We start from the raw sequence: 25,514 nt of genomic DNA, 5'->3' as shown, positions 1-25,514 counted from the left end.
GCCGTTCTTATGCTCTTGAGTAATTTAGTATTGTCTGCAAACTTTGCCCCCTCATTGTTTAACCCCTTATCCAGATTTTTTATGAATAGGCAGAACAGCACTGGTCTCAGTACAGATCCTTGGAGGACCAAGCTATTTACCTCTCTCTTTTGTGAAAACTGACTCTCTGTTTCCTATCTTTTAAACAGTTACTTATCCATGGGAGAACCTTTCCTCTTATTCCATTACTGGCTACTTTGCTTAAGAGCCTTTGGTGAGGGACCTTGTCAAAGGCTTTCTGAAAGTCCAAGTATACTATATCCACTGGATCACCCTCATCCACGTGTTTGTTGACCACGTCAAGGAGTCACAGAATCATAGAAGATTAGGGTAGAAAGAGACCTCAGGAAGTCATCTAGTCCAATCCCCTGCTCAAAGCAGGACCAACCCCAACTAAATCATCCCAACCAGGGCTTTGTCAAACCAGGCCTTATAAACCTCTAAGGATGGAGATTCCACCACCTCCCTAGGTAACCTATTCCAGTGCTTCACCACCATTCTAATGAAATTGTTTTTCTTAATATCCAACCTAGATCTCCCCCACTGCAACTTGAGACCATTGCTCCTTCTTCTGAGAACAGCCTAGCTCCATCCTTTTTGGAACCCCCCCTTCAGGTAGTTGAAAGCTGCTATCAAATCCTCTCTCACTCTTCTTTTCTGCAGACTAAATAAACCCAGTTCCCTCAGCCTCTCCTTATAAGTCATGTGCCCCAGTCCCCTACTCATTTCCATTGCCCTCCGCTGGACTCTCTCCAATTTGTCCACATCCTTTCTGTAGTGGGAGCCCCAAAACTGGATGCAATACTCCAGATACAGCCTCATCAGTGCCTAACAGAGGGGAATAATCACTTCCCTTGATATGCTGGCAATGCTCCTACTAATGCAGCCCAATATGCCATTAGCCTTCTTGGCAACAAGGGCACAGTGCTGATTCATATCCAGCTTCTCATCCACTGTAATCCCCAGGTCCTTTTCTGCAAAACTGCTGCTTAGCCAGTCAGTCCCCAGCCTGTAGCAGTGCATGGGATTCTTCCGTCCTAAATGTAGGACTCTGCACTTGTCCTTGTTGAATCTCATCAGATTTCCTTTGACCCAATCCTCCAATTTGTCTAGGTCACTCTAGACCCTATCCCTACTCGGCATAGCGTATCTACCCCTGCCCCCAGCTTAGTGTCATCCTCAAACTTGCTGAGTGTGCAATCCATCCCATCATCCAGATCATTAAGGAATCATTAAGGAATTCTAATAGACTGCTGAAGCATGATTTCCCTTTACAAAAGCCATGTTGGGATTTTTTGATGTGGGAAGAACCAATTTTTGTGTGGACTAGATAGAAAGCTTGTCGTTCTGTGAAGTGTGTTTTAGCAAGGTTCTATTGTATTTAATCACAGAAAATATACACATCTAACACCCACAATGCAAGATTGTTTCAAAGGACATACCTAACAACCCTGCTGGGGAAGAGGGAAATTACATCACTAGGTCCATTCAAATCTCAATAAGACTACAGACAGGGTGCTTTGTTTTTTTTAAAAATGTGTACACTAAGGAACAAATGTAAGAGCACCATGAAGAGCCAGCAGACAGTAACAACCTTCAGTCATTAATATTCTATAGCTGGCTGAAGGTCAGAGTTTTGAGATGAAAGTTTTCGTATCTTATTACTAACATCCTGAGTTATCTAGCCTTTTTGCACATGAACTTAACCTGATGTCATCTCATGGAAAATGTATTTTAATTCATATATGAACACAAACATTTTCTTCTAACCACTTGCAATTTCTGCATGAAAACAGGGCTTTGTTTTTTAATATATCTGGTTATGCCACTTTATTTCTCTACTGAAGCAATAATCCTGTTTGACAGCATAACTGCTATAGTAATAATGATGTCACACTAGGATTTCAGGTGAATTATAAACAGCAGAAATATTCCAAAAATGCATTAATGAAATTTTAACTAAGTTTACTAAATTAATGACGTTCATAACCAGTTTACTTACTAAATCAAGAGCAGAGCCTCCACCAAGGTATTCCATTATGATCCATAATTTTGTATCCTGCAAAAACAGAACAGATGAAATTAGTAGCTTCACACTTTAGTTTCTTTCACGATTTGCTTCACTCATTTTGCTGCAAAATGAATTCATTATTACAGTAAAGATGTAATGGTACAGAATTTCACTAAACTATATAATCTGCCATGGCAGAAAAATATTGCTCCTGCTCCACATTTTTATTTATTTGACATAACATGCACTGACTTCATTGCATTTCATTCATTTTTTTCCATCTTAGATTTTACAATCCTTACTTCCAGACACTGTCTTGCCCTATAACCTCTAGAAACATAGGAACTGCCATATCTGAATATACTAGTGGTCCACATGAAGTACTCAGGTATTATGTCTCCATAACGGCCAAATACAGATAGCTCAGAGGAAGGTGTAGACCCCTTAACATTGCCACAGTATACCACTCAGGGGAGTAGGAGTTTTCTCTCTAATTCAAGCTAAGGAAAACCATCTGGTGCAGAAGGGAAGCCCTAGCTAGTTGAACTGTATATATAAAGAAGAGTATTACAAGTGTCTAATCCCGTGTTTCTCAACCTGATAAGAAGGGGGCACAAGACAGAAGAGAGGACTCATGAACAATGAAAATGAAACAATATAAATATGCTCCAGAGGCTCAAGTGAAAGCAGCTCACGGTTTCCACTGTCCCTTCCTGCTCTTATAACAGTCCTTAATGTAGTTCATTGCAGAAGTAGCTAATATTCTCTAACAAAAAAACTTAGTTAACACTGATTAAAGGTGCCCAGTGGTATATTTTGCCTTCCCAGAAGAAGTTACTCACCTTGTGCAATAATGATGGTTCTTTGAGATGTGTGTCACTATGGGTGCTCCACTGTAGGTGTGCTTGCATCCCTGCACTGCTGATCGGAGAACTTCGGTAAAAGCGCCAGCACAGCCTAACCCCCCTGAGTTCCTTCTTCATGGCAGAGTCATTGACCAGAACTCTGAAGCAGAGGGCAAGAGGGTGGGTTGTGGGTCACCCATAGGGACACACATCTCAAAAGAACCTTAATTACCACACAAGGTAACTTTTTCTTCAAGTAGTGTCCCTATGGGTACTCCAGTGTAGGTGACTCCTGAGCAATATCCCTACCAGAGGGTTGGGGCTTCGGGGTCAGGTCAGTTACAGATAATAATATTGTGGAGCTGAAGATGGCATCAGAGTCCCCAGTGACTGCATAATGTTCTGCAAAGGTGTGGACTGACATCCATGTTGCCGCTCTACAGATTTCTGAGACAGGGACATTCTAGAAGAAGGCGACTAAGGAGATTGGCCTCGGGAACTGTGTGCAAATACAGTCTGGTGGGGTCATGCTGAAGATCTGATAACATCACCTAATGCAGTTTGAGACCTATTTGGAGAGTCTTTGAGCTATATTGCTTAGTCCTTAGATTCTTCTGCAATTGAGAGGAAAAGTTTAGGGGATTTCCTGAAACCCTTCATCCTATGTAGGTAAAAGGCTAGGGCTCTCCTAACATCTAGTGTGTGCAATATAGCCTCCCCGTAGTCGTGATGAGGCTTGGGGTAGAAATTTGGAAGGTGAACCAATTGGTGCATGTGAAACGGGGAGGTTACCTTAGGGATGAATTTTGGTTGTGGCCTGAGCATAACCTTGTCCAAAAAGAATACTGGGAGAGTGCGGGAGAAAAGAATGTGCCATCAGAGCTGCTACTTCTCCTAATCTCCTAAGTGAAGTGACTGTTGTCAGGAAGTCCATTTTCACTGAAAGGTATGTAAACAAGCAGGTGGCCATAGGTTTGAAGGGAGGTATAATGAGGCCTTTCAATACCAGGTTTAGGTCCCACATGGGAGTAGGCAGTCGAGGTTGTGGGAAAAGGTTTACTGTACCCCCAAGGAATCATTTAGTAGATGGGTGTGATTGCACTGAGTATTCCTCTACTTGATGTTGAAAGGCTGCTATAGCCGCTAGGTGGACTCTGAGGAAACAAAGATAGTACTGAATTTTTTTTTTAGAGTTAGGACATAGTCTAGGATCTCTGGAAGAGTCATGAGTATTAGAGAAATTTGTTGGGAGATACACCAAATTTGAAACCTGGACCATTTAGATAACTATGACCAGCATGTTAAGGACTTTCTAGTATGTAATAACACCTCTTGTACCTCCTTTGAGCAGGAGCTCTCTGTATGTTTGAACCATGACGGCGTCACGCTTTGAGGGCAAGAATCCTCAAGTTGGGATGTAGGGTGCATCCTTGGTTCTTTGAGAGGAGATAAGAAGTGGATTGGAGAGAAATTGGTGGGCATGCCGCAAGTTGTGACAGAGAAGGATACCAAGTCTGTCTTGGCCAAGCAGAACTAATCAGCTCCTTCTCCTTTTATTTTTAATAGGACTTTTGACAGTAAAAGAAATGGAGAAAACGCATAGATGAGGTCCCTGCCCCGGAGGAGAAGGAGAGCATCGCCCATGGAGTGCCGTCCTATGATCAGGATCACTAGCCTGGACATTTCTTGTTCAGGCAAGTGGCAAACAGGTCTGTAGTCAGTGTCCCTCACTGCCTCAATAGGTTATGAAGTACCACTGGGTTTATCTCCTACTTGTGATCATGTGGGAATTTTTCTACTGAGACTGTCCATTAACAAGTTTTGAGTGCCTGGAAGGTAAGTGGCTGATAGTATGACATCCTGGGAGATATACCAGTTCCACAGTCTCACTGCCTCTGCACAGGGAGGGGTGATCTCACTCGCCCTTGCTGATTTATATAGTACATACATGCTGTGCTGTCTGTCAGGACTCTCGTGTGTGATCCCTTGATCAGTGGGAGGAAAGGGGCACAGGCATTCTTGACCACCCTTAGTTTGAGAAGGATGATGTGGAGCGATATCTCCATGGATGACCACCTGCCTTTTGTCGTGAAGTCGTTTATATGCACCTTCCATTCTATGAGGGATGTGTCAGTGATGAGAAAAAATGACGGGGAGGTTTGTGAAAAGGGGATCCCCTTGCAAATATTTACAGGGTCTTTCCACCCATCTACAGAATTTTTTAATGCTGGTGGGGTAGTGACAGACATTTGTCTAGCCTGCCTATCTGGTCTGTAAACTGAACTGAACCAAAACTGGAAGCATCGCATGTGAAGCCTGGCATGTGGTATTATCGCTGTGCCCGCTGTCATATGCCCCAAGAGTTGTAGGCAGTGCCTGGCTCATATTTGTGGCCTGTCTATATGAGTGTGGCCAAAGACAGGAATCTGTGTACATAAGAATGTAAGAATGACCTACTGGGTCAGACCAAAAGTCTATCTAGCCCAGTATCCTGTCATCCGACAGTGGCCAATGCCAGGTGCCCCAGAGGGAATGAACAGAACAGGTAATCATCAAGCGATCCACCCGTCACTCATCCTCAGCTTCTGGCAAACAGAGGCTAGGGACGCCATTCCTGTCCATCCTGGCTAACAGCCATTGATGGACCTATCCTTCATGAATTTATCTAGTTCTTTTTTGAACCCTGTTATGATCTTGGCCTTCACAACATCCTCTGGTAAGGAGTTCTACAGGTTGACTGTGTGTTCTGTGATGAAATACTTCCTTTTATTTGTTTTAAACTTGCTGCCTATTAATTTCATTTGGTGACCTCTAGTTCTTGTGTTATGAGAAGTAGTAAACAACACTTCCTTATCTACATTCTCTACATCAGTCATGAAATTATAGTCCTCAATCATATTTCCCCTTAACTGTCTCTTTTCCAAGCTGAAAAGTCCCAGTCTTATTAATCTCTCCTCATACAGAAGCCATTCCATATCCCTTATTATTTTTGTTGCCTTTTTCTGAACCTTTTCCCATTCCAATATATCTTTTTTGAGATGGGGTGACCACATCTGCACACAGTATTCAAGATGTGGGCATACCTTGGATTTATATAGAGGCAACATGATGTTTTCTAGCCTTTTATCTATCTCTTTCTTAATTATTCCCAGCATTCTGTTTGCTTTTTTGACTAAAACTGCACATTGAGTGGATTGTTTTCAGAAAACTATCCACAGTCACTCCAAGAGCTCTTGCTCGAGTGGTAACAGCTAATTTAGATCCCATCATTTTATATGTATAGTTGAGATTATGCTTTCCAATGAGCATTACTTTGAATTTATCAACATTAAATTTCATCTGCCATTTTGTTGCTGTCACCTAGTTTTGAGAGATCCCTTTGTAGCTCTTCGCAGTCTGCCTGGCTCTTATCTGTCTTTAGTAATATTGTATCATCTGCAAATGTTGCCACTTCACTATTTACCCCTTTTTCCAGATTATTTATGAATATGTTTAATAGGACTGGTCCCAGAACAGACTTCTGGGGGACACCACTATTTACTTCTCTCCATTCTGAAAACTGACCACTTATACCTACCCTTTGTTTCCTATCTTTTAACCAGTTACCAATTCATGAGAGCACTTCCCTCTTATCCCGTGGCAGCTTACTTTGCATAAGAGCCTCTGGTGAGGGACCTTGTCAAAGGTTTTCGGAAAATCTAAGTACACTATATCCACTGGATCCCCTGGGTCCATATGCTTGTTGGCCCCCTCAAAGAATTCTAGTAGATTAGTAAAGGGAAATCATGCCTCACCAAAACCATGTTTACACTTCCTCAACAAATTATGTTCATCTATATGTCTGACAATATTGTTCTTTATTATAGTTTCAACCAGTTTGCCTGGTACTGAAGTCAGCCTTACCGGCCTTTAATTGCCGGGATCACCTTTGGAGCCCTTTTTAAAAATTGGTGTCACATTAGCTATCCTTCAGTCACCTGGTACAGAAGCTGATTTAGGAGAGCTTTGGCCTGTAAGGAGTCGAGATTGGCGCCTATGAATTCCAGGCGCTGACTGGAGTGAGGGTTGATTTCTGGGTGTTGATCTGTAAGCCCAATTCTGTGAATAAGTCTATTGCAGATTTAGTGACTCGGCGAGCCTATTGGAAGGACTGGGCTCTGAGGAGGCAGTCAGTAGCGGTAAATCATGATCCCTTGGGAGAACAGGTGCACAGCCAGTACTAAGAGAATCTTGGAGAATACTCACTGAATGGATGATAGCCTGAAGAGGAGTATTCTGTACTGGTATGGGGTCTTGTCCTAGGATAAATCTGAGAAATCATCTCAGGGACAGCAGGACTGAGATTTGGAAGTAGGCATCTTGAAGGTTGAAAACCAGTCTCCCTGTTCCAATGCTGGAATAATTGTTGCTAGAGTGATCATCTTGGATTTTTGAGCTTTGACAAACTTTTTGAGTGTTCTGAGGTCTAGTATGGGTCTCCAACCTACCTTTCTCTTGGGTATTAGAAAATAACAACCTTTGCCTCGTAGATATTGAGGTACTGGTTCTATGGTTCCTAACTGGAGGAGACTATCTTTTGTCTTAGTAAACTCATGAGAACATTCCCTGAAGAGGGACGGGGAAGGATGCTGTGGAAGGGGATAGGGAGGTAAAACGGATGGAGTACTCATTGCAAACAATCTCCAAGACCCACTGGTCTGATGTTATGCATTCCCAGGTGCTGGGGAACATTGTCAGATGGTAGCCAAATGGGAAGGAAGTGGTGGTCAGCTGTAGCAGTTGGCGGGAGTGGTTTACCATCACCTCAACCAACACATCAAAATTGGAAGTTAACAGTTGGGACATGGAAGACTGCGGGCCAGATGGTTTATGCCTAGAGAACTTAGTTTTCTCTCTCTGTGGTTTGTAGCAACATTGAATCAAGTATTGAGAGGTGTGTGGTTTGTGCTGCGGACTAAATTTCCTCTTTTGTCCTGACATGTAGATGCCCAGTGAGCAGAGAGAGAAGCATCTGTTTTCTCCATGAAGAGCTTAGGGCCTTCAAAGAGAAGGTCTTAGATGGTCGACCACATCTCTTTAGGGAAGCTCAACAGGTGTAGCCGTGACACACGTTGGCTAACCACCATCACGGAGATGGATTGGGACAATCTTCAACTGTGTCAAGGGCAGACTGTAGCCCTGTCTTTGCCACTAGTTTTCCCTCTTGGATGATGGCTTTGAACTGGTTTTGGTGTGACTCAAGCAGCTGATCAATAAAGTTAAGTTTTAAATAGCTGACGTAGTCATATTTCGCCATCAGGGCTTGGTAATTGGCAATTTGAAACTGTAGCATGGCCAAGGAATAGGCTTTCCTCCCAAAGAGGTTGAAACACTTCCAATCTCAGTCAGGGGGAGTGGATCTCATTTGGTGTTGACGGCCATGACGATGGAGTTGGGCGGAGGGTGCAAGAAGAGGAATTCTCTCTCCCTAGCTGGAACAATATTTTTTAATCAGCCTTCTTGGAAGTAGGTGCCACCAAATCCTGGGGTCTGCCATATGGTTTTTGTGGTGTCCAGGAGAGCCTCATTAATAGGGAGGGCTATTTTAGAGAATAGAGTCATAGACTTTAAGGTCAGAAGGGACCATTATTGATGGTCCAGTCTGATCTCCTGCACAATGTAAGCCACAGAATCTAACCCACCTACTCCTGCAACAAACTCCTAACCTATGTCTGAGCCACTGAAGTCCTCAAATTGTGGTTTAAAGACTTCAAGATGCAGAGACTCCTCCAGCAAGTGACCCACGCTGTACACTGCAGAGGAACACGAAAAACCCTCAGGGCCTCTGCCAATCTACCCTGGAGGAAAATTCCTTCCCAACCCCAAATATGGCTATCAGCTAAACCCTGAGCATGTGGGCAAGACTCATCAGCCAGACACCCAGGAAAGAATTCTCTGTAGTAACTCAGATCCCGCGCCATCTAACATTCCATCACAGGCCACTGGGCATATTTACAGCTAATAGTCAAACACCAAATAATTGCCAAAATTAGGCTATCCGATCATACCATCCCCTCCATAAACTTATTAAGCTAAGTCTTGAAGCCAGATATGCCTTTTGCTCTCACTGCTCCCCTTGGAAGGCTGTTTCAGAACTTCACTCCTCTGATGGTTAGAAACAGTCATCTAATTTCGAGTCTAAACTTCCTGATGGCCAGTTTATACCCATTTGTTCTTGTGTCCACATTGGTACTAAGTTTAAATAATTCCTCTCCCTTCCTGATATTTATCCCTCTGATATATTTAGAGAGAGCAATCGTTTCTCCCCTCAGCCTTCTTTTGGTTAGGCTAAACAAGCCGAGTTCTCCGAGTCTCCTTTCATAAGACAAGTTTTCCATTCCTCGGATCATCCTAATAGCCCTTCTCTGTACCTGTTCCAGTTTGAATTCATCCTTCTAAAACATGGGAGACCAGAACTGCACACAGTATTCCAGATGAGGTCTCACCAGTGCCTTGTATGAGGTGTGTAGTATGTCAAGGAGCTTCTGACGGGAGTCCTGGACTACTTCTAATGATATCTGTAGTGTATCTGTAACTCTCTTTGCCAGCTCCTGGAAAAGCTGGACATAACTGGCCAAGGACCATGGGAGAGGTATGACAGCTTGTCTGGGGAGGAAGAGGCTATGTTGGTCCTCAGCACCTCCTCTTCAATGCAACTCTCTTGTTCTTCTACAATCTCTTCTGGAAGTTCCGAGGCTCTGGATGCCATAGCAGAGGGGAAGCATCTTGGGGGTTCACAGGTGAGGCTAGAAGCAAGAGGTGTGGGTGTGATGTGCAGGCCAAGGATCCCAGTATGGCCACTGGGATGATGGTGCCTATAATTGGCCATACCATGGTGGTGGTGGGGCTGTCTGGAGGTATGTTGTGGGGTCATCTTGGTAATGGGCACCACAGGGATCATGAGGGGGTAAAGAAACAACCTACTCTGGTTCGCTGTCCGAGTCTGCACTAGAGAGTATGGGTGCATGGCAAAACAGCAGAGAAGACTCCTGCGTTAGTGGAAGACTCTATGCGAGGTCCCGGTACCAAGAGGAGGAGACATCGGTATGTCAGATATGTGGATTCTCTCAAGTGCTGGAATTCCAGTGCTACCAACTGACTCAGTGCCACTGGAAGTACCAAGGGGGCTGGAGATCTTGCCCGCACCAACTATTCCAGTGTTGCATGGAGCATCGGTGACTGTGTTGATGGTACAGCGCGTATTGGCAGCATCTTCTTAGTGGAGTGCTGGCTCCTGTCTTTGTCCTCTGGTGCTGCTGACTCAGTGCCTGTGTGCATTGGTTCCAGAGGCACATCAATGGCACCTGCCATTCCAGATCTTTATGAGTCATGGGTACCAGACTGGGACTGTCTTGGTTCCAACAGTACCAAAGATACCGATCATGCCGGAGATCGTATACGACTGGCTCAGGGTTCACTGTGGGAACTTCCTGCTCTCTTTTTTAATGACTTGTGAGAGAGGTCAGCAGCTGATTTCTTCAACCTACAGTCCCTGGATGATGAGGACTGTGGAAAAGACTTGCTTGTGCCAGGTGACTTTCAGCGTGGGTCCGGGAAGGGTTGGAGGGCTGCCTCCATGAAGATGATCTTCTGTCTCAACTGCACTCCTTGGTTTTCACACCACTACTGCTAGAACAGGGCCTCATCCTCCCTGATTGAACTAACCTCGTTATCTCTAGCTTGCTTGCTAGCATATATATATACCTGCCCCTGGAAATTTCCACTACCTGCGTCTGACGACGTGGGTATTCACCCACGAAAGCTCACGCTCCAAAACGTCTGTTAGTCTGTAAGGTGCCACAGGATTCTCTGCTGCTTTTACAGATCGAGACTAACACGGCTACCCCTCTGATACCTGTCTCAACTCCCTGTGTTGAGAGACCAGAGTCTGAGCTGCTGGCAGAGATCACACTACTGTGGAATGTGGCCTTACTCATGGCAGCATATGCACTAGGAGGGCTTGGGGATGACACAAGGGATGACCTCTTTGCAAGAGAGGTACTTCTGTAAACTGGGCATACCCTGTTAGGGAAAGGGTCTCCGCAAAAAGGTGGGTAAATAAAGTCTTTGTTGTTGTTTTGTTTGGGAGGAAAGCAGAAGAAGACGGTAAAACTAAAAATGGAGAGACTAAATATAGAAAAGCAAAATAAGATAATGGTCGTGAAAGGATTGCTAATAGTTTGTCTCCAGCCAGGGGTGGTTGAGAAGGATCTGGGGTTAGCCCGTGTGCGCTGCCTAGCCTTATGCCAGGGCACAAAGAGAGACAGCACATATGTTGGCCTAATGGACACTACTACCGAAGTTCTCTGATCAGCAGCGCAGGTACGCAAGCACACCTACAGTGGAACACCCATAAGGACATTACTCAAAGATGAATGTCAAGTTAAGCAAAAAAAACTTCTGAAAACCAAGAAATGAAGAGCTACAGTACATGTCCACACGACTGTAACTCTGTCCCATGGAGCTGGACTTAGCCACTGGGAATTATTGGCATGCACTCCAGGAGCGTTCACTACACAAGTGTAGCTGTATTAAGTGGTGGAGGGATTGGCTGGAGCAGCTTAAAGAGCTGTGATTGTGAGATAGGGCGATCTGGTGGGTCTGTGCTCCTTCAAGAGGGATATTAGCCCCTCTCCCTGACCCATGTGTGTGACCAAAGAAAAAAAGATTCATGTGTACGTTGGGAGACCTAGTATGCCTTACTTCAGCATTACATTGTGCAGCTCTAAGGAGTAGCAGGGCACAGGGGTCTTCCTGCCATGAGGTCCGTCAGCAATGCTATTCTATTCTATATACGTTTACATACCAAACTTATCGTAGAATGTGAGCGCCTGCCAGTAGTGCTGCACTGAGCAAAGTGACTACATAACAGCTATGTTTGTTCTCTCATCCTCTCTCCAGAGGAAGATGTGGGTTTAGTGGAGTGTCTTGTTTTTGTAGGGTTTTCAGGATTTTTTTGTTTGTTAAATATGCCTGTGGCTATGGTTAAATAAATACACCTGTGGTTTTATCACAGAATGCAAGGTCAGAGACTGGTGTGCCTCTCCCCCTCCACCTTTCTCCCTCAACATCCACGACAACATAGAGCTCCTGCCTCAATTTCAAGACTGTCTTCCCTTTCCAGTCCCATTAAGCCATTAGCACCTTAGAAGCCAGACATAGTCAAAAAAACAGAATCTGTGAACTTAAAGAAAAAAAAATGGGGGCGTCTATATTTCATGGAACCTCATGATTCAAGAGACCCAAAATTTGGATCACTAATCTAATCCCAAGTCCCCATGAGAGAGAGCAAGTTCTAATAAAATCTGAATAAGCATGAAGATTTTAGGGTACTTAAAAGCATTGTCCTTTAAAACAGAAAAATCATCTTAATTTTAATTGTAGTGACTTGGAAAGTTGCTCTACACATTCATCGGCGCATAGGAGGCTATGAGAGGTATGAAGTGGCCCATTCATCTCAGTGTGACATTCTCATATCAATGAGAACACCTCCCTGGAGGTGAATGCAGCCTGAAACAATAACTCTGCGATGGGTGAACTGATCCATTCATCTCAGTGGGTGTCCTCATCCTGCCTCCACAGTGCTGAGATGCATCAACCATGTCTGTTCTCAGCTCTTCACCCTATTCTCAGTAATGTGTTCTTGCTACATGTTCCCAGCATGACTGTCTTCAGCTCCCATCCAAAAGGATAACGCTTTTTCCAGTGCAGGGCAGGAAGAGGGATTCAGACATTCCCGAGGGACAAATCCTGACATGCACAGGGAGCAGGGAACGGATTCAGACCCCCAGAAAGTCAAACTCTCCTCTCTCCATATCCCAGATGCAGCCCCCTCCGCCCCCCAGCGCCCCCCATCCTTGGGTACATACACACACATAAAGAGTGTGTGTGTGTAGAGAATTACAGAACTGGAAGGCACGTCAAGAGATCTTCCAGTTGAGTCCCCTGCAATTTATTCCAGTGCTTAACTAGGTTAACAGTAAGGAAGTTTTTCCTAATGTCCAACCTAAACCTCCCTTGCTGCAATTTAAGCCCACTACTTCTTGTCCTATCCTCTGCGGTTAAGAACAACAGTTTTTCCCCCTCCTACTTGTAACAACCTTTTATGTACTTAAAAACTTGTTACATCCCCTGTCAGTCTTCTCTTTTCCAGACTAAACAAACCCAATTTTTTCCAATCTTCCCTCATAAGTCATGCTTTCTAGACCTTTAATCATTTTTATTGCTCTTCTCTGGATTTTCTCCAATTTGTCCACATCTTTCCTGAAACTGGACACAAGACTACACTGTTGACTCATATTTCATCTGTGATCCATTATGACCCCCAGATCCTTTTCCACAGTACTCCTTCCTAGTCAGTCATTTCCTATTTTGTATGTCTGCAACTGGATTGTTCCTTTCTAAAATTTGTCCCTACTAAATATCATTCTATTTATTTCAGACCATTTCTCTAGTTTGTACAGATCATTTTAAAATTTAATTCTATCATCCAAAGCACATTCAACCCCTCCCAGCTTGGTATTGTCTGCAAACTCTGTAAGCGTACGCTCTATACCATTATCTAAATCCTTGATGAAAATATTGAACAGACCTGCCCCTAGAACCTATCCCTGCAGGTCTCTACCAGTTATCCCTTTCCAGCTTGACTGTGAACCACTGATTACTACTCTCTAGGAATGTTTTTCCAACCAGTTATGCACCCACCTTATAGTAGCTCCATCTACGTTATATTTCTCAAGGTTATGAGAAGGTCATGTGAGATAGTATCAAAAGCCTTACTAAAGTCAAGATATACCACATTTACCACTTCCTCTGATCCACAAGACTTGTTAGTTGTTACTCTGTCAAAGAAAACTATTAGGTTGGTTTGACACGATTTGTTATTGATAAATCCATGCTGTTTACTTATTGCCTTACTATCTTCCAGGGGAATGTGGGGTTAATAGGTGCCCCTGCCTCTAGTCTTGCTTAGTTCTCTGGCCCCTCATTCACATGCTCTCCTTCTCAGTATCCCATCCCTTCCCCCCACAATTTTTGCCCTAGGTTGGACTTGAACTGACATTGGCTGGGTATAGGTCCGGATCAGTAGCTACTGCACGTGACTTGAACTACCAAGATGCCTTGAAAACTTGGAGACTAGAAAGCCTCTCAGCTTCTCAGTCTGTACATGACCGTGTATGTGAGGCTTAGGAAATTCAAGCCCATGCCTAACTAGAGAGCTAAACTCTCATTAATTTAATTTTAAGTTTTGCTTCCCCAAAGCGGTAGTAGGTTCTCTGTACTGGCTGGGCATATATAGAGACCCCTCTGCCAGTATCAGGGCCAATGGTTTGATCCCTAGGTCTGCACACAAAAACACTAGCAGAACCCCTAAACTTTTCTCAAAGTTTTTTCCCCCCTGGGGGCTGTATCTTCAGAATTCCTTGGTCAAATAACCCCAAATCTAGAACACTTACCCTACCTATATGTCCCCATGAGGCACACCAAATTTCAAGGCAATCCAAGTGACCATGTGGATTTTAGAGCACTTAGAAAAATCATCCTTTAAGCAGAAAGCTGTTCATAAACTTAATTATAGCACAGCTGACACCCTATAACAATATGCAGAGCTGTAGATTCAAGCAGAAGGACAATCATTTCATCTCTCAAGACACTCAGCACAGTTGTAATGGCTTTGTTGATCCCCTGCTCCAACATGCATTATTTTTTGGCCTCTGCCTTTCTCCTTCTATGAAGGTTTGTGGTCCCCTTCCCCTTGTGTGTATGCTCCTGTCCTCTTCCCACTAGTATGGTAATGAGACAAACTATTGTTTATTTTAGCAGTAGAACAAAGATTCTAGAGAAAAGAGGATTCTAAAAATACCAAACCATCTATGGGTATATCTATCTTACCTAAAGTCCCACCATCCTTTACTGGTGACCAATCAGCCCTAACTCCTCCAGATATCCCAGATGGGTCCTGTGTCTCAGGCTGGCTCCCCTAAATAAATACAAACTCTCTCTTAGGAAAGAGAGCCCTTTTATTCTACTATCATTTTTTTGTTCTTCTGTGTTCTCGGGCTTTGACCCTTCTTGGTCCAAACCAGTTTTGCAGGTTGGCAAGATGCAGAAATAAAATAATCAAAACTAATAGTTTTAGTATTGTCACTTAACAACTCATAAAGTGTTTGCTGAGAAGTGGCTTACCCTGAACCTTTCATTTCCTTTCTACCTGCTTTTCCAAACAGCCTATTAAACCAAACCAACATATTCACACAGTAAACATCTCAATAACCAAGCCAACATGCAGTATTCATAATTTGATATGCAGCAACTCTAAATCCATCACAGTTGTGGAACAAAAACAGTGATGTCTTCTTGAGTCTGTAGACCTGAACAATAACTCACACTGGCATGAAATTCCCCAGTTCATCTCAACTGTGTCCTACCTGCTAAACCTAATTACAACTTAAGTGTCAGCAGACAACTATTTCACTGTGGATTATTTCAGCAGACACATCCAGATAATATGCTTACCCAGGCCGAAAGTAATGAGGCATGTAGGGGTATGTCTACACAGCATTTTGGCGTGAGGCTCCCACCCTGGGCTGACAGTCTGGGTTGGTGGTCTCATGCTAGCATTCTAAAAATAACTGTATATACATCACTTTGAAGCTGTGGTATATTCTGGAGCTGGCCTCTGAAACCTACAGAAAGGAGTGAGCTGGAACTTCAAAGCTCTGTCTATACTGCCTCTGCAGCATGTGGGTGTGAGTCACTTGCTAGGATTACCTGGGTATATATCATTTAATCATTTCCCTGGCATTACAGGGGACTTGAGCACTGGTGCACCTTGGTCCCTCCTGTTCTCTGCCTGCGACACACAATTGTCTAGTCTCCTATGGTCTCATTTACTTTGATCTCATTTTCATAGTTGGATTCAGTGTGCAGCTGGCTGGATAGTGCTGGTGGCCTGTGATATACAGGGAAGACTAGATGATTTAGTGGCCCTTCCTGGCCTTAAACTCTATGACTATGTCACTTTGCAAAAGCACAAAGCAGCCAGAGCCTAGTGGTCAATTAAGATGGGTTTACCATTGTGTTTTGTATCACCAGAGCAACATGCAGTTATTCACCTTCTCATAATTGTTGTTCTTTGAGCTGTGTTATTCATGTCCATTCCAATCAGGTGTGTGAGCGTGCATGTGCACAATGGCTGGAAGATTTTTCCCTTAGCAGAATCTGTTCAGTCAGCCTGGTCGTCCCCTGGAGTTGCGCCCTCATGGCGCCTAATATATAGCCCTGCCGACCCGCCACTCTTTCAGTTCCTTCTTGCTGGCTACTCCAACAGACAGGTAGGAGGGTGGGTATTGGAATGGACATGAACACCACATCTCGAAGAACAGTTACGAGAAGTTGAGTAACTGTTTTTTCTTCTTTGAGTGCTTGTTCATGTCAATTCCAATCAGGTGACTCCCAAGCACATTTAGGAGATGGGGTCGGAGCTCTCCATTGAGTGGAGTACTGCTCTTCCAAAGGCCGCATCATCTTTGGCATCCTAGTAATTGCATAGTGTGCAATGAAAGTGTGTATCGATGACCACGTCACCACCCTGCAAATTTCCTGGGTGGAGACAGTTGAAGCTTGCACTCTTTAGAGTGTGCCTTTACCAGGGGTGCAGGGATTCCTGGTATACTGTAGCACTTGGTAATGCAGGCCACAATCCATGATGAAATGCGCTGTGTCAAAACAGGCTGGCCCCTCATCCTGTATGTTACTGTGACAAAGAGCTGTACTGCCTTCCTGAAAGGTTCGTCCTTTCAATGTAAAAGGCCAGTGTTCTGCAGACGTCGAGAGTGTGGAGCCTCTGCTCCCTGCTACTCACATGAGGCTTGGGGTAGAAAACCGGGAGGAAAATATCCTGGTTGATGTGGAACTGCAATTCCACCTTCGGGAGGAAGGTCAGATGGGGCCTGAGCTGAACCTTGTCCTTAAAAAACACAGTGTAGGGTGCCTCAGATGTTAGAGTCCTGAGCTCAGACATCCTCTGGGCTGAAGTTATCGCCACCAGGAACGTGACCTTGCAGGAGAGACAGAGCAGGGAGCATGTTGCTAGAGGTTCAAAGGGATGATCCATGAGCCTACAGAGGACCAAGTTAAGGTCCCAAGCAGGAACCAGTTGGTGGACATGCAGGTACAACCTGTCGAGGCCCTTCAGGAAGCCACTGACCAGGGGGTTAGCGAAAAGCAAGCAGCCCTGTACCCCGAGGCGGAAAGCCAAGATGGCAGCCAGGTGTACTCTTATAAATGACAAGGAGAGACCTTCCTGCTTTAGGCGGAAAAGGTAATCCAAAATGTGGGGCACTGAGGCTAGCGCCAGGGGAAAGTCGCACTGAGCTGACCAGACTAAAAATCTCTTCCACTTGGCCAGGTACGTGGCCCTAGTACAGAGTTTCCGACTGCCCAAGAGAAATGGTCTGGATTGATCTGAACAGGAGACCTCGAAAGTATTCAGCCATGGAACCTCCAGGCTGTGAGGTGTAGCAACTGCAGGTTCGGGTGCTGGAACCCCCTGCGATCCTGCATGAGAAGGCCTGGGAAGAGCAGCAGGATAATCGGGGCTCTGACTGACATGTCTAGGAGAGACTTGTATCAATCCTGGTGGGCCCAGACTGGTGTTTTGAGAATGACCTGAGCCCGGTCTCTGCGGATCTTGAGCAAGACCTTGTGGACAAGTGGTATGGGTGGGAAGGCATATAGAAGTGGCCCCCCCAATGGAGGAGGAACTCGTTCGCTGTGGAGCCCAGACTGTGATTCTAGAAGGAGCAGAACTGCTGACACTTTCTGTTGCGTCGTGGAGAGGTCGACGAGGGGACAGCTCCACCTCTGGAAGAGCGAAGATGCAATATCTGGGCGAAGGGAGCACTCGAGGCTGTGAAAAGATCTGCTGAGGCGGTCTGCCAGGTTGTTCTGGACCCCTGGAAGGTATGACGCCTTCAGATCAACTGAGTGTTCTATACGAAAGTCCCATAACCTGAGGACTTCCTGGCACAGGGGAGAGGAGCGTGCACCTCATTTGTTGATATAGAACATTGCAGTCGTATTGTCCGTCATGACCTGCTAGATATGGGCGGAATGACTGACACATTAGGCATACCGCCCTGAGCTTCCTGACATTGATATGAAGACAGAGATCTGTCTGTGACCAGAGGCCCTGTGTCCCCAAGATGAGCTCCCCACTCCAAGTCTGATGCGTCCGACACTAGCATCAGGGATCGTTGTGGGGCAGTGAAGGGGACTCCTGAGCACACTAGGAGAGCTTGTCTTCCTCTTACAATCTATGAATAATAATGGAGGCGAGAGGATGGGATTGACTAGTTCTAAAATCTTGAAGACCACAGTGAACAGAAAAAATATTCAGTTCAATTCATTAACTACAGAGAATACTTCTTTTGCTTAATAGGTCTATTATAAAAGAAAAACATTTTCATAAGCCGTTTTATTCCTTATTTATCCATATTTAAGGTTGTTTTATCAGTTAAATACAACTATTTTAAAATGTTGACTTGTGCATTTTTAATTCATTTCCAATTTCCATCAAATGCAGCTTGACACAAATCAGGAGTAAAAGTTAATCAACACCTAGTAAATAAGAAATTAGCCAATTATAATTTTCTAACAATTAAAAAATGTAAAAATTAAGAATCTATATTAACCTATATACTTGCTTGTGTATATAGTGTATCCTCCTGGTTAGCAAGAAGTAGCAGCAAGTTTTACTAACCACTGAGGTTCAATTTAAGAAAATAACTAACTAGCAAGCACAAATGTAAAACAAGATTAAAACTATTTATTTAATTTGAGGTTTACAGCTTGCTGATTTAAATCATGATTCAAATAATTTATTTAAATCAATCACTCCAGCTCTGCACATACATGTACAGCACATATTCCCCTTCCCTCCTACATCGCTCCACATTTTCCTTCATAATACCCATACCTAAATTTGTGTCCCTTTTATACCCCATATTGCTCCGTATTCTCATCCGTTTCCTCTTTTTTTCCCCCCTTTCTCTCTTGATGCGATGAGTTGTTTTTGAAAATAAATATTTATTATTTCTGGTAATTTCATATCTGAAATGTTATCTGCCAGAAGATGATGAAGAACTAAACCTCTTTCTGAGAAAAACACAGTTGCCCACCTTTTTGTAACTATTGTTCGAGATATGTTGCTCACGTCCATTGCATTGTAGATGTGCGCATGCCCAATTCGTGGTCGGAGACTTTTGCCTTAGTGGTATCTGTAGGGCCAGCTGTGGCGCCCTCTGGACTGCTACACTCATGCCGTGGTCTATTAGGCGCTGTCGGCTCTCTGCCTGATCAGTTCCTTCTTGCCGACAACTGTGACAGAGTAACAGGAGGGCAGGTAATGGAATGGACATGAGCAAGACATCTCGAAGAACAGTTACGAAAATATGGTTAACCGTCTTTTTTTCTTTGAGTGCTTACTCATGCCGATTCCATTGTAGGTGACTCACATGGAGAATCCTTAGAGGTGGGCTCAGAGTTCAGAGTTTTGCAGATTGGAGCACTGTGAATGTGTGGATGGATGACCAGATTGTGGCCCGACAAATTTCTTGGATCGGCATTTGAGCAAGGAATACTGCCGATGACGCCCTAGTCGAGTGAGCCGTCACCATCACCAGTGGGGGCACCTTTGCCAGCTCGTAACGGTAGCAGATGCAGGTCATGATCCAGGACTGCATTCCTGATTAGTCGCATGACACTTTGGACAAAGGACTGGTAAGTATATGTCTTGATGAGTATGGAAGTGGGAGGCAACATTGGGTAGAAAGGCCGAGCGTGGACGCAGCTGGACTCCGTCCTTATAAAAGATTATATAAGGCAGTTCCAATATGAGCACCCTGATCTTGGATACCCTATGGGCAAAGTTATAGCAACTAAAAAGGAGACCTTTCATGAGAGAAGCAAGAGGGTGCAGGAAGCCAAGGGCTCGAAGGGGGGCCCCCCATGAGCCTTGACAGCACAGGTCCCAAGGGGGAACCGGGTCCCCGATATGCAGGTATATTCAGGAACTGCATCATCATGGGATGGGCGAAGACCTACCTCCCTTGAAACAGAGGGTGGAACGCCGAAATGGCTGCCACGTGTACTTGACCGAACATAGTGAGAGGCCCTGGAACTTAAGGTGCAGCAAATAGTCCAGGATGTTTTGCAGCGAGGCCTCTTCCACACGAATGTGACAATCCAAAGTCCAACAAGCGAACTGCTTCCACTGGTGGAGGGTTTCCTGCTGCCCAGAAGGACACCAGCAGAACACCGCCGCTTGTCCCCATTTAGCCATGCGGTAGCCAGGCTGTCAAGTGTAACACCACAAGGTTCAGATGCAGCAGATTGCTTGGATCTGCTATCCCAGAACCACATCGAAGAGGCAGCTGCAGCGAGGCAGGTGCCAAAAGACTCATTAGCATGCCAAACCAGTGTTGACAAGGCCATGAGGATGACCGTCGCTTTGTCTTGCTTCATCTTTAGCAGGACCTTGTGGATTAATGGCACCAGCGGGAAGGTGTACATCAGTGCTCCCAACAATGGGATCGGCAAGGCGTCCGACATGGAGCCTTTTCCCTCTCCTACAGAGAACAGAACACACGGTACTTTCTGTTCTGCCTGGACGCAAACAGGTCCACCTGGTGAGTTCCCCACCTGCAGAAGATTAGGCTGACCACCTCCAGATGGAGGGACCACGAACTGGAATGGGGCCCGGGCACTGTGAAACGCCTGTGTCCTGGGAATATGGAGACATGAAAGTGTCCTTTAAGTAGAGAGTGGCGTACCTGTCCTCCGGATCCAGGGAAGGGATGGAGGCCAGGAAGACCATGCAGAACTTCAACTTCTTGAGAGACTTGTTGAGGCCACTCAGGTCCAGAATGGGTCTAAGGCCCCCTTTGCCCTTCAGGATTAGGAAGTAGTGGGAGCAGAATCCTCTTCCTTCCATGTCCAGAGGAACCTTCTTCACAGCCCCTAAACCCAGGAGCTTCTCGACCTCTTGATTGAGGAGTTGCTGGTGAGAAGGGTCTCTGAAGAGAGAGAGGTTGGGGGAGCACCAGCTAAAAATTGCAGGGTATAGCCCTGAGCCAGTACATCCAGGACCCAGCGGTCCAATGTAACCTGCGACCAGGCCAAGCAGTAGAGGAAAAGGCATTTGAGGAAAATGCGGGAAGGATCTGGGCAGTTGGCTGGTACGTTGCTTCTGAGAGGACCCTCAAAATGAGCACTTCTGGTCCCCCTGGTGTTTTGCCAGGGAAGGCTGCACAGGACATCAGGACGATGAAGGGCAGCAGCAGCTAAACCCAACATCTCTTTTCCTTGCAGGCCCTTGTGGAGGCTCCCACTCTTGAGGTGGCAGAGGAAGCCGGAATGGCTGTCTCCACACCTGAGGAGTGTGCATCCCCAGAGAGTGGAGGGTAACCTGCCTGTCTTTTAGGCTATTCAGTCACACATCCTTTTGGTCAGAAAAAAGGCTGACACTGTTAAACGAGAGGTCCTGAATAAAGGCCTACATCTCCTGGGACAGTCCAGCACTTTAGAGCCAAGAACCGTGCCACATGACCCACTGCTGAGGCTACCACCTGGGCAGCTGAATCAGCCACATCCCAGGCCATTTGGAGGGAACACTGAGTCACCATGGTACCCTCCTACACCAGAACTGTGAACTCTTGAGCAGTCCCCTGAGACATGGAGTCCTTGAACTTGACGAGAATGTCCCACAATTAAAAGTTATAGCGACTCAACAGGTCCTCATGGTTCGCCACCCGAAACTGGAGGCTGACCGTAGAATACGTAGAATAAATCTTGCGATCAAATAAATCCAGCCTCTTGGCCTCCTTATTCTGGTGGGCCCTGTCAGAAGTAGATAGGTAAGGGTTAATTTTCTTTTACCTGTAAGGGGTGGACAGGGGGGAAGCAAGCACCTGACCAGAGGACCAATCAGAGAACTGGATTTTTTTTTAAAGTCTGGGAGGGAAAGGAACTCGGGGTCTTTTGTTTCTCCCAGCTATGGATTGAAACAGCTTTTCTGCTAACTCCAATCTTCTTTCTAATATACTACTATCAAGTGTGAGTACAAAGGAAACAAAGTAATAGGCTGTTATGTACTCTGGTTTGTAATTACATGTGTGTTGATTCTGCTGGACTGGTTTAATTTGGCTCTCTTTTAAATCAGACTGTTTATTCCTATTTTCTTATAAGCCATATCCCTGTATTGAGTTTCTTAATGCAGAGTTTTTGTATATGCAAGTTCTTTCTTTTTATATAAAGTTTTCTTTTAAAACTTGTGGGAGTTTCTTTTCCTAGTGAGGCAAAGGGGAGAGGAATTTCTGTGCCCGGAGCTCTGTCTACCTCTGTGTGACAGGCTAGGGGGAGGGGAGCCCATGCTCTGTGGTTTACTTTCCTATTGTCCCAGGGCGGGAACAAGCTACGGGGAAAAAGTCATAGGGGAAAGAGAGAGAATCAACTCTGTTCTCTTGTGTTTGAGGTTTTTCTCTAGTTACTGCTACGAGACAAAGGGAGGGGTGAATCTCTTTGTGTGAGCTTAACTAGGTTGAATGCATAGCCTCAGGGGGAAGTAGATTATCCTCGCTGGGTTGTATTCAAGGAGCCTGGTAAGGCATCGCTCCGGCTAACCCAAGAAAAGGGGGGGAAGCTGGGGGATGAGATAGGGAGACCCAGGGGGCTCTGGGTCTTGTGGGGTCCCCCAGGGATAAGTTGGGGCAACTTGAGGGCTGATAGGAGCCAGAATCCTATCTGGTGGCAGCGAGATAAGATCCAAGCTGGTACAAGCTTGGGGGAATCATAGTAAGCACCCAGATTTGGACGCTAAGGTCCAGATTTGGGACAGACACTTATCACAGGCCCATCTATCCCTCTTGTTAGCGATCAATACAACCAACAATCCCGGTGGTGGGTGGGTATATAAGTACTCAAACCCTTTTGCGGAAACAAAGTACTACTTTTCCACCCTCTTGGAAGTGGGCAGGATGGAGGATGGTTTGCCAGATGGTCTTGGCAATGCGCAGAACCCCTTCATGCACTGGAGGTGCAATTTGGACTGGGGTGGACGCTGAGAGCACGTTGAACCATGTGTCTGTCTGCGCCTCCATCTCTTCTGCCTGGAGGCCCAAGTTCAATGCCACCCTGAAGTTACTTCTCCCTGAAATCATCCAGTGGGCTAGCTCCCGAGGGCCCCGCCATTGCCTCATCCGGACAGAAGGAGGATGATTGGACCACTATGGGAGGTCTGGCAGTGTCCTCACTTGCCAGGGAGGGCGGCCTCAGAGCGGCTACCAAAGCATCCTACATCGAACCTGGTGCCATTAGTGCCGTGGGGGCTGACTTCAGCCTGTCCGATGCAGCGATCGAGGGCTGGCAGGAGTGGGGCAACAGCATGATGGGAACGCCCCAACCATTTCTACAAGGCCATTGGGTCAGCCACTGGCCCTGCTGCCAGGCCAGCACCAATGCCACGGATGTGCCCTCCAGAGCCCAATCAAGTTGCTGCCTGGGCAAGGAGCTGAACTCCACCTCTGAGCCAGAAAAGTCATCACCATCCAGTGACCAAGGCGGGGCTGTCAAGGTTTGAGTCTGGCAGCTCACCATCATGGCCGGTGACCGGTGCCAGGAGCGGTTTGACTGGTGCCTGGAGTAGGGACAGCGGCACCACGTCAGGGAGTGACCTCAAGGTCTTAGCAACAGCGACCAATGGTGTGCGAGGGAGATCGTCTTCATCTGGGTGAGCCCCGGCAAAAAAAAGGGTATTGGCAGCACAGTGCCGATGACTCATAGTGGCGACCTGGAGACCTGAGCCGATGCAGAGAACAAGAACATGACAACTTAGGACTCTGCCTTGGCTCTGGAAACCAGTGGCGCTTGCACGTCTCATGTGAGGCCTTGCCAGCAGGCTTGCCTTCAAAGGGAGCCATAATCAGTTCCATTGCTGCATGCGGTGCCGACTACAGTGGGGGCACTCTTAGCTCTCCAGGCACCAAGAGCAGACAGGGTGTCGACTGTGCCATTGGGTTCGGCCCTTTACCACTCACTGGAGTTGGTGGTGTGTCCTTTTGGTGAGGGAGGGGTGGAGGAACTTCCCGGGGCTGAGCCCTTTTGCGGGTCTGGAATGGGTGTAAGGCCCAAACAAAGTCTTTTGCCATCTTCTTTGTTAGGCTTGCTCAGTGCCATCTTCTTTGTTTTCTTCTTCAGCACTGGCAACGGGGATCGGTGCCAGGAAGAGCCCGGTGCCAGGGGTCTGCCATGCGCCAAAGCACTGGGTGTCGTGTCAGGCCATGCCAGCTCCAAAGCTGGGCATAGGACAGACTGCATCAGGAGGACCATATGTCACGCGCTCTCTCTGTCTGAGGACAAAAGTTCTTACAGATGTGACAGTGGTCCTTTATGTGGGATTCCTCAAGGCAGCGTAGACAACTATCGTGCGAGTCACTAACAAGCATAGGTGTCAGGGGGCTCGTTCCTTCATCCTCTCACTTCCCTGGTCCTTCTCGCATGAACAGAGAGCAACAATACCCAAAGTCCAAAGGTGCAAACAATTCGATGTTTATTGAGGTGAACTTCCAGCAAGCATGATTCCAGTTTCCTTCCTCAGCATCCCCCCTCCCAGCTCTGACACTACAGAGCCTTGCCTGCGTCCCTGTTTCCATTAGCCACCCTTAGCAAAACATGATTCCAATTCCCCCATCCCCATTTCCTGTTTCCATTCCCCCCTTACTTCCTGATTGACTGCAGACTATATAGTAAAACATGAGTTCTGCTTAGCTATTCCTTAACCAATCATTTTACTGAAATTTAATTAACTAATCCTAACATATTGTAATATGATTAGCTAACCAATTATATCCCACCACCTTAATTAGTTTACACCCAGCAAAATTAATTATATTGCAGACAGAAACAATCACAGAACCAGACAGAGACCATGCAAATAAACATACAAAACAATACAGAAGTGAGGATTTCACAACTACATCTATAAAGACATAAGGGTTTCCCAGCTGTGTCTATGGATAAGTGAGTTCTTACCAGACAGAAAACTATCAAACTAAATTTTCTTATACATCTTCTAGGCTTTCCCCTTTCTCTGGAGGAGACAGATCGGATCACCTTCCAAACTGCCCCAGATTGCCTTATTTCAGTATGACTAAACAGGGCCTCAGACTGTCAGGGTACGTCTACACTACGGGATTATTCCAATTTTACATAAACCGGTTTTATAAAACAGATTGTATAAAGTCAAGTGCACGCGGCCACACTAAGCACATTAATTCAGCGGTGTGCGTCCATGGTCCGAGGCTAGCATCGATTTCCGGAGTGTTGCACTGTGAGTAGCTATTCCATATCTATCCCATAGTTCCCGCAGTCTCCCCCGCCCCTTAGAATTCTGGGTTCAGAGCTCAGTGGCTGATGGGGCAAAAATCATTGTCGCGGGTGGTTCTGGGTAAATGTCGTCAGCCATTCCTTCCTCCGGGAAAGCAACAGCAGACAATCATTTCGCGTCCTTTTTCCCTGGATTG

General features: G+C 45.7%; 1 protein-coding gene across 5 annotated transcripts in view; it reads right to left on the bottom strand.

The window, feature by feature from the left end:
* Window positions 1-25,514, bottom strand: part of STK24 (serine/threonine kinase 24) — a 147,153-nt gene that overhangs the window by 72,555 nt on the left and 49,084 nt on the right. For 4 of the 5 annotated variants that reach the window (XM_032771476.2, XM_032771480.2, XM_032771478.2 and 1 more), the window contains one exon: window positions 2,042-2,098. In XM_032771476.2, the coding sequence (XP_032627367.1) occupies window positions 2,042-2,098 (57 nt within the window). Of the gene's footprint in view, window positions 1-2,041; window positions 2,099-2,892; window positions 2,911-25,514 lie in introns of those variants that run through there. The other variant, XM_075061522.1, reaches the window with a different exon arrangement.

Source organism: Chelonoidis abingdonii, chromosome 1 (assembly GCF_003597395.2).
Source record: "Chelonoidis abingdonii isolate Lonesome George chromosome 1, CheloAbing_2.0, whole genome shotgun sequence".
Taxonomy (NCBI): Eukaryota; Metazoa; Chordata; order Testudines; family Testudinidae; genus Chelonoidis; species Chelonoidis abingdonii.
Note: the sequence above shows the minus strand (reverse complement) of the source record. Positions and strands in the feature narration are given on the sequence as shown.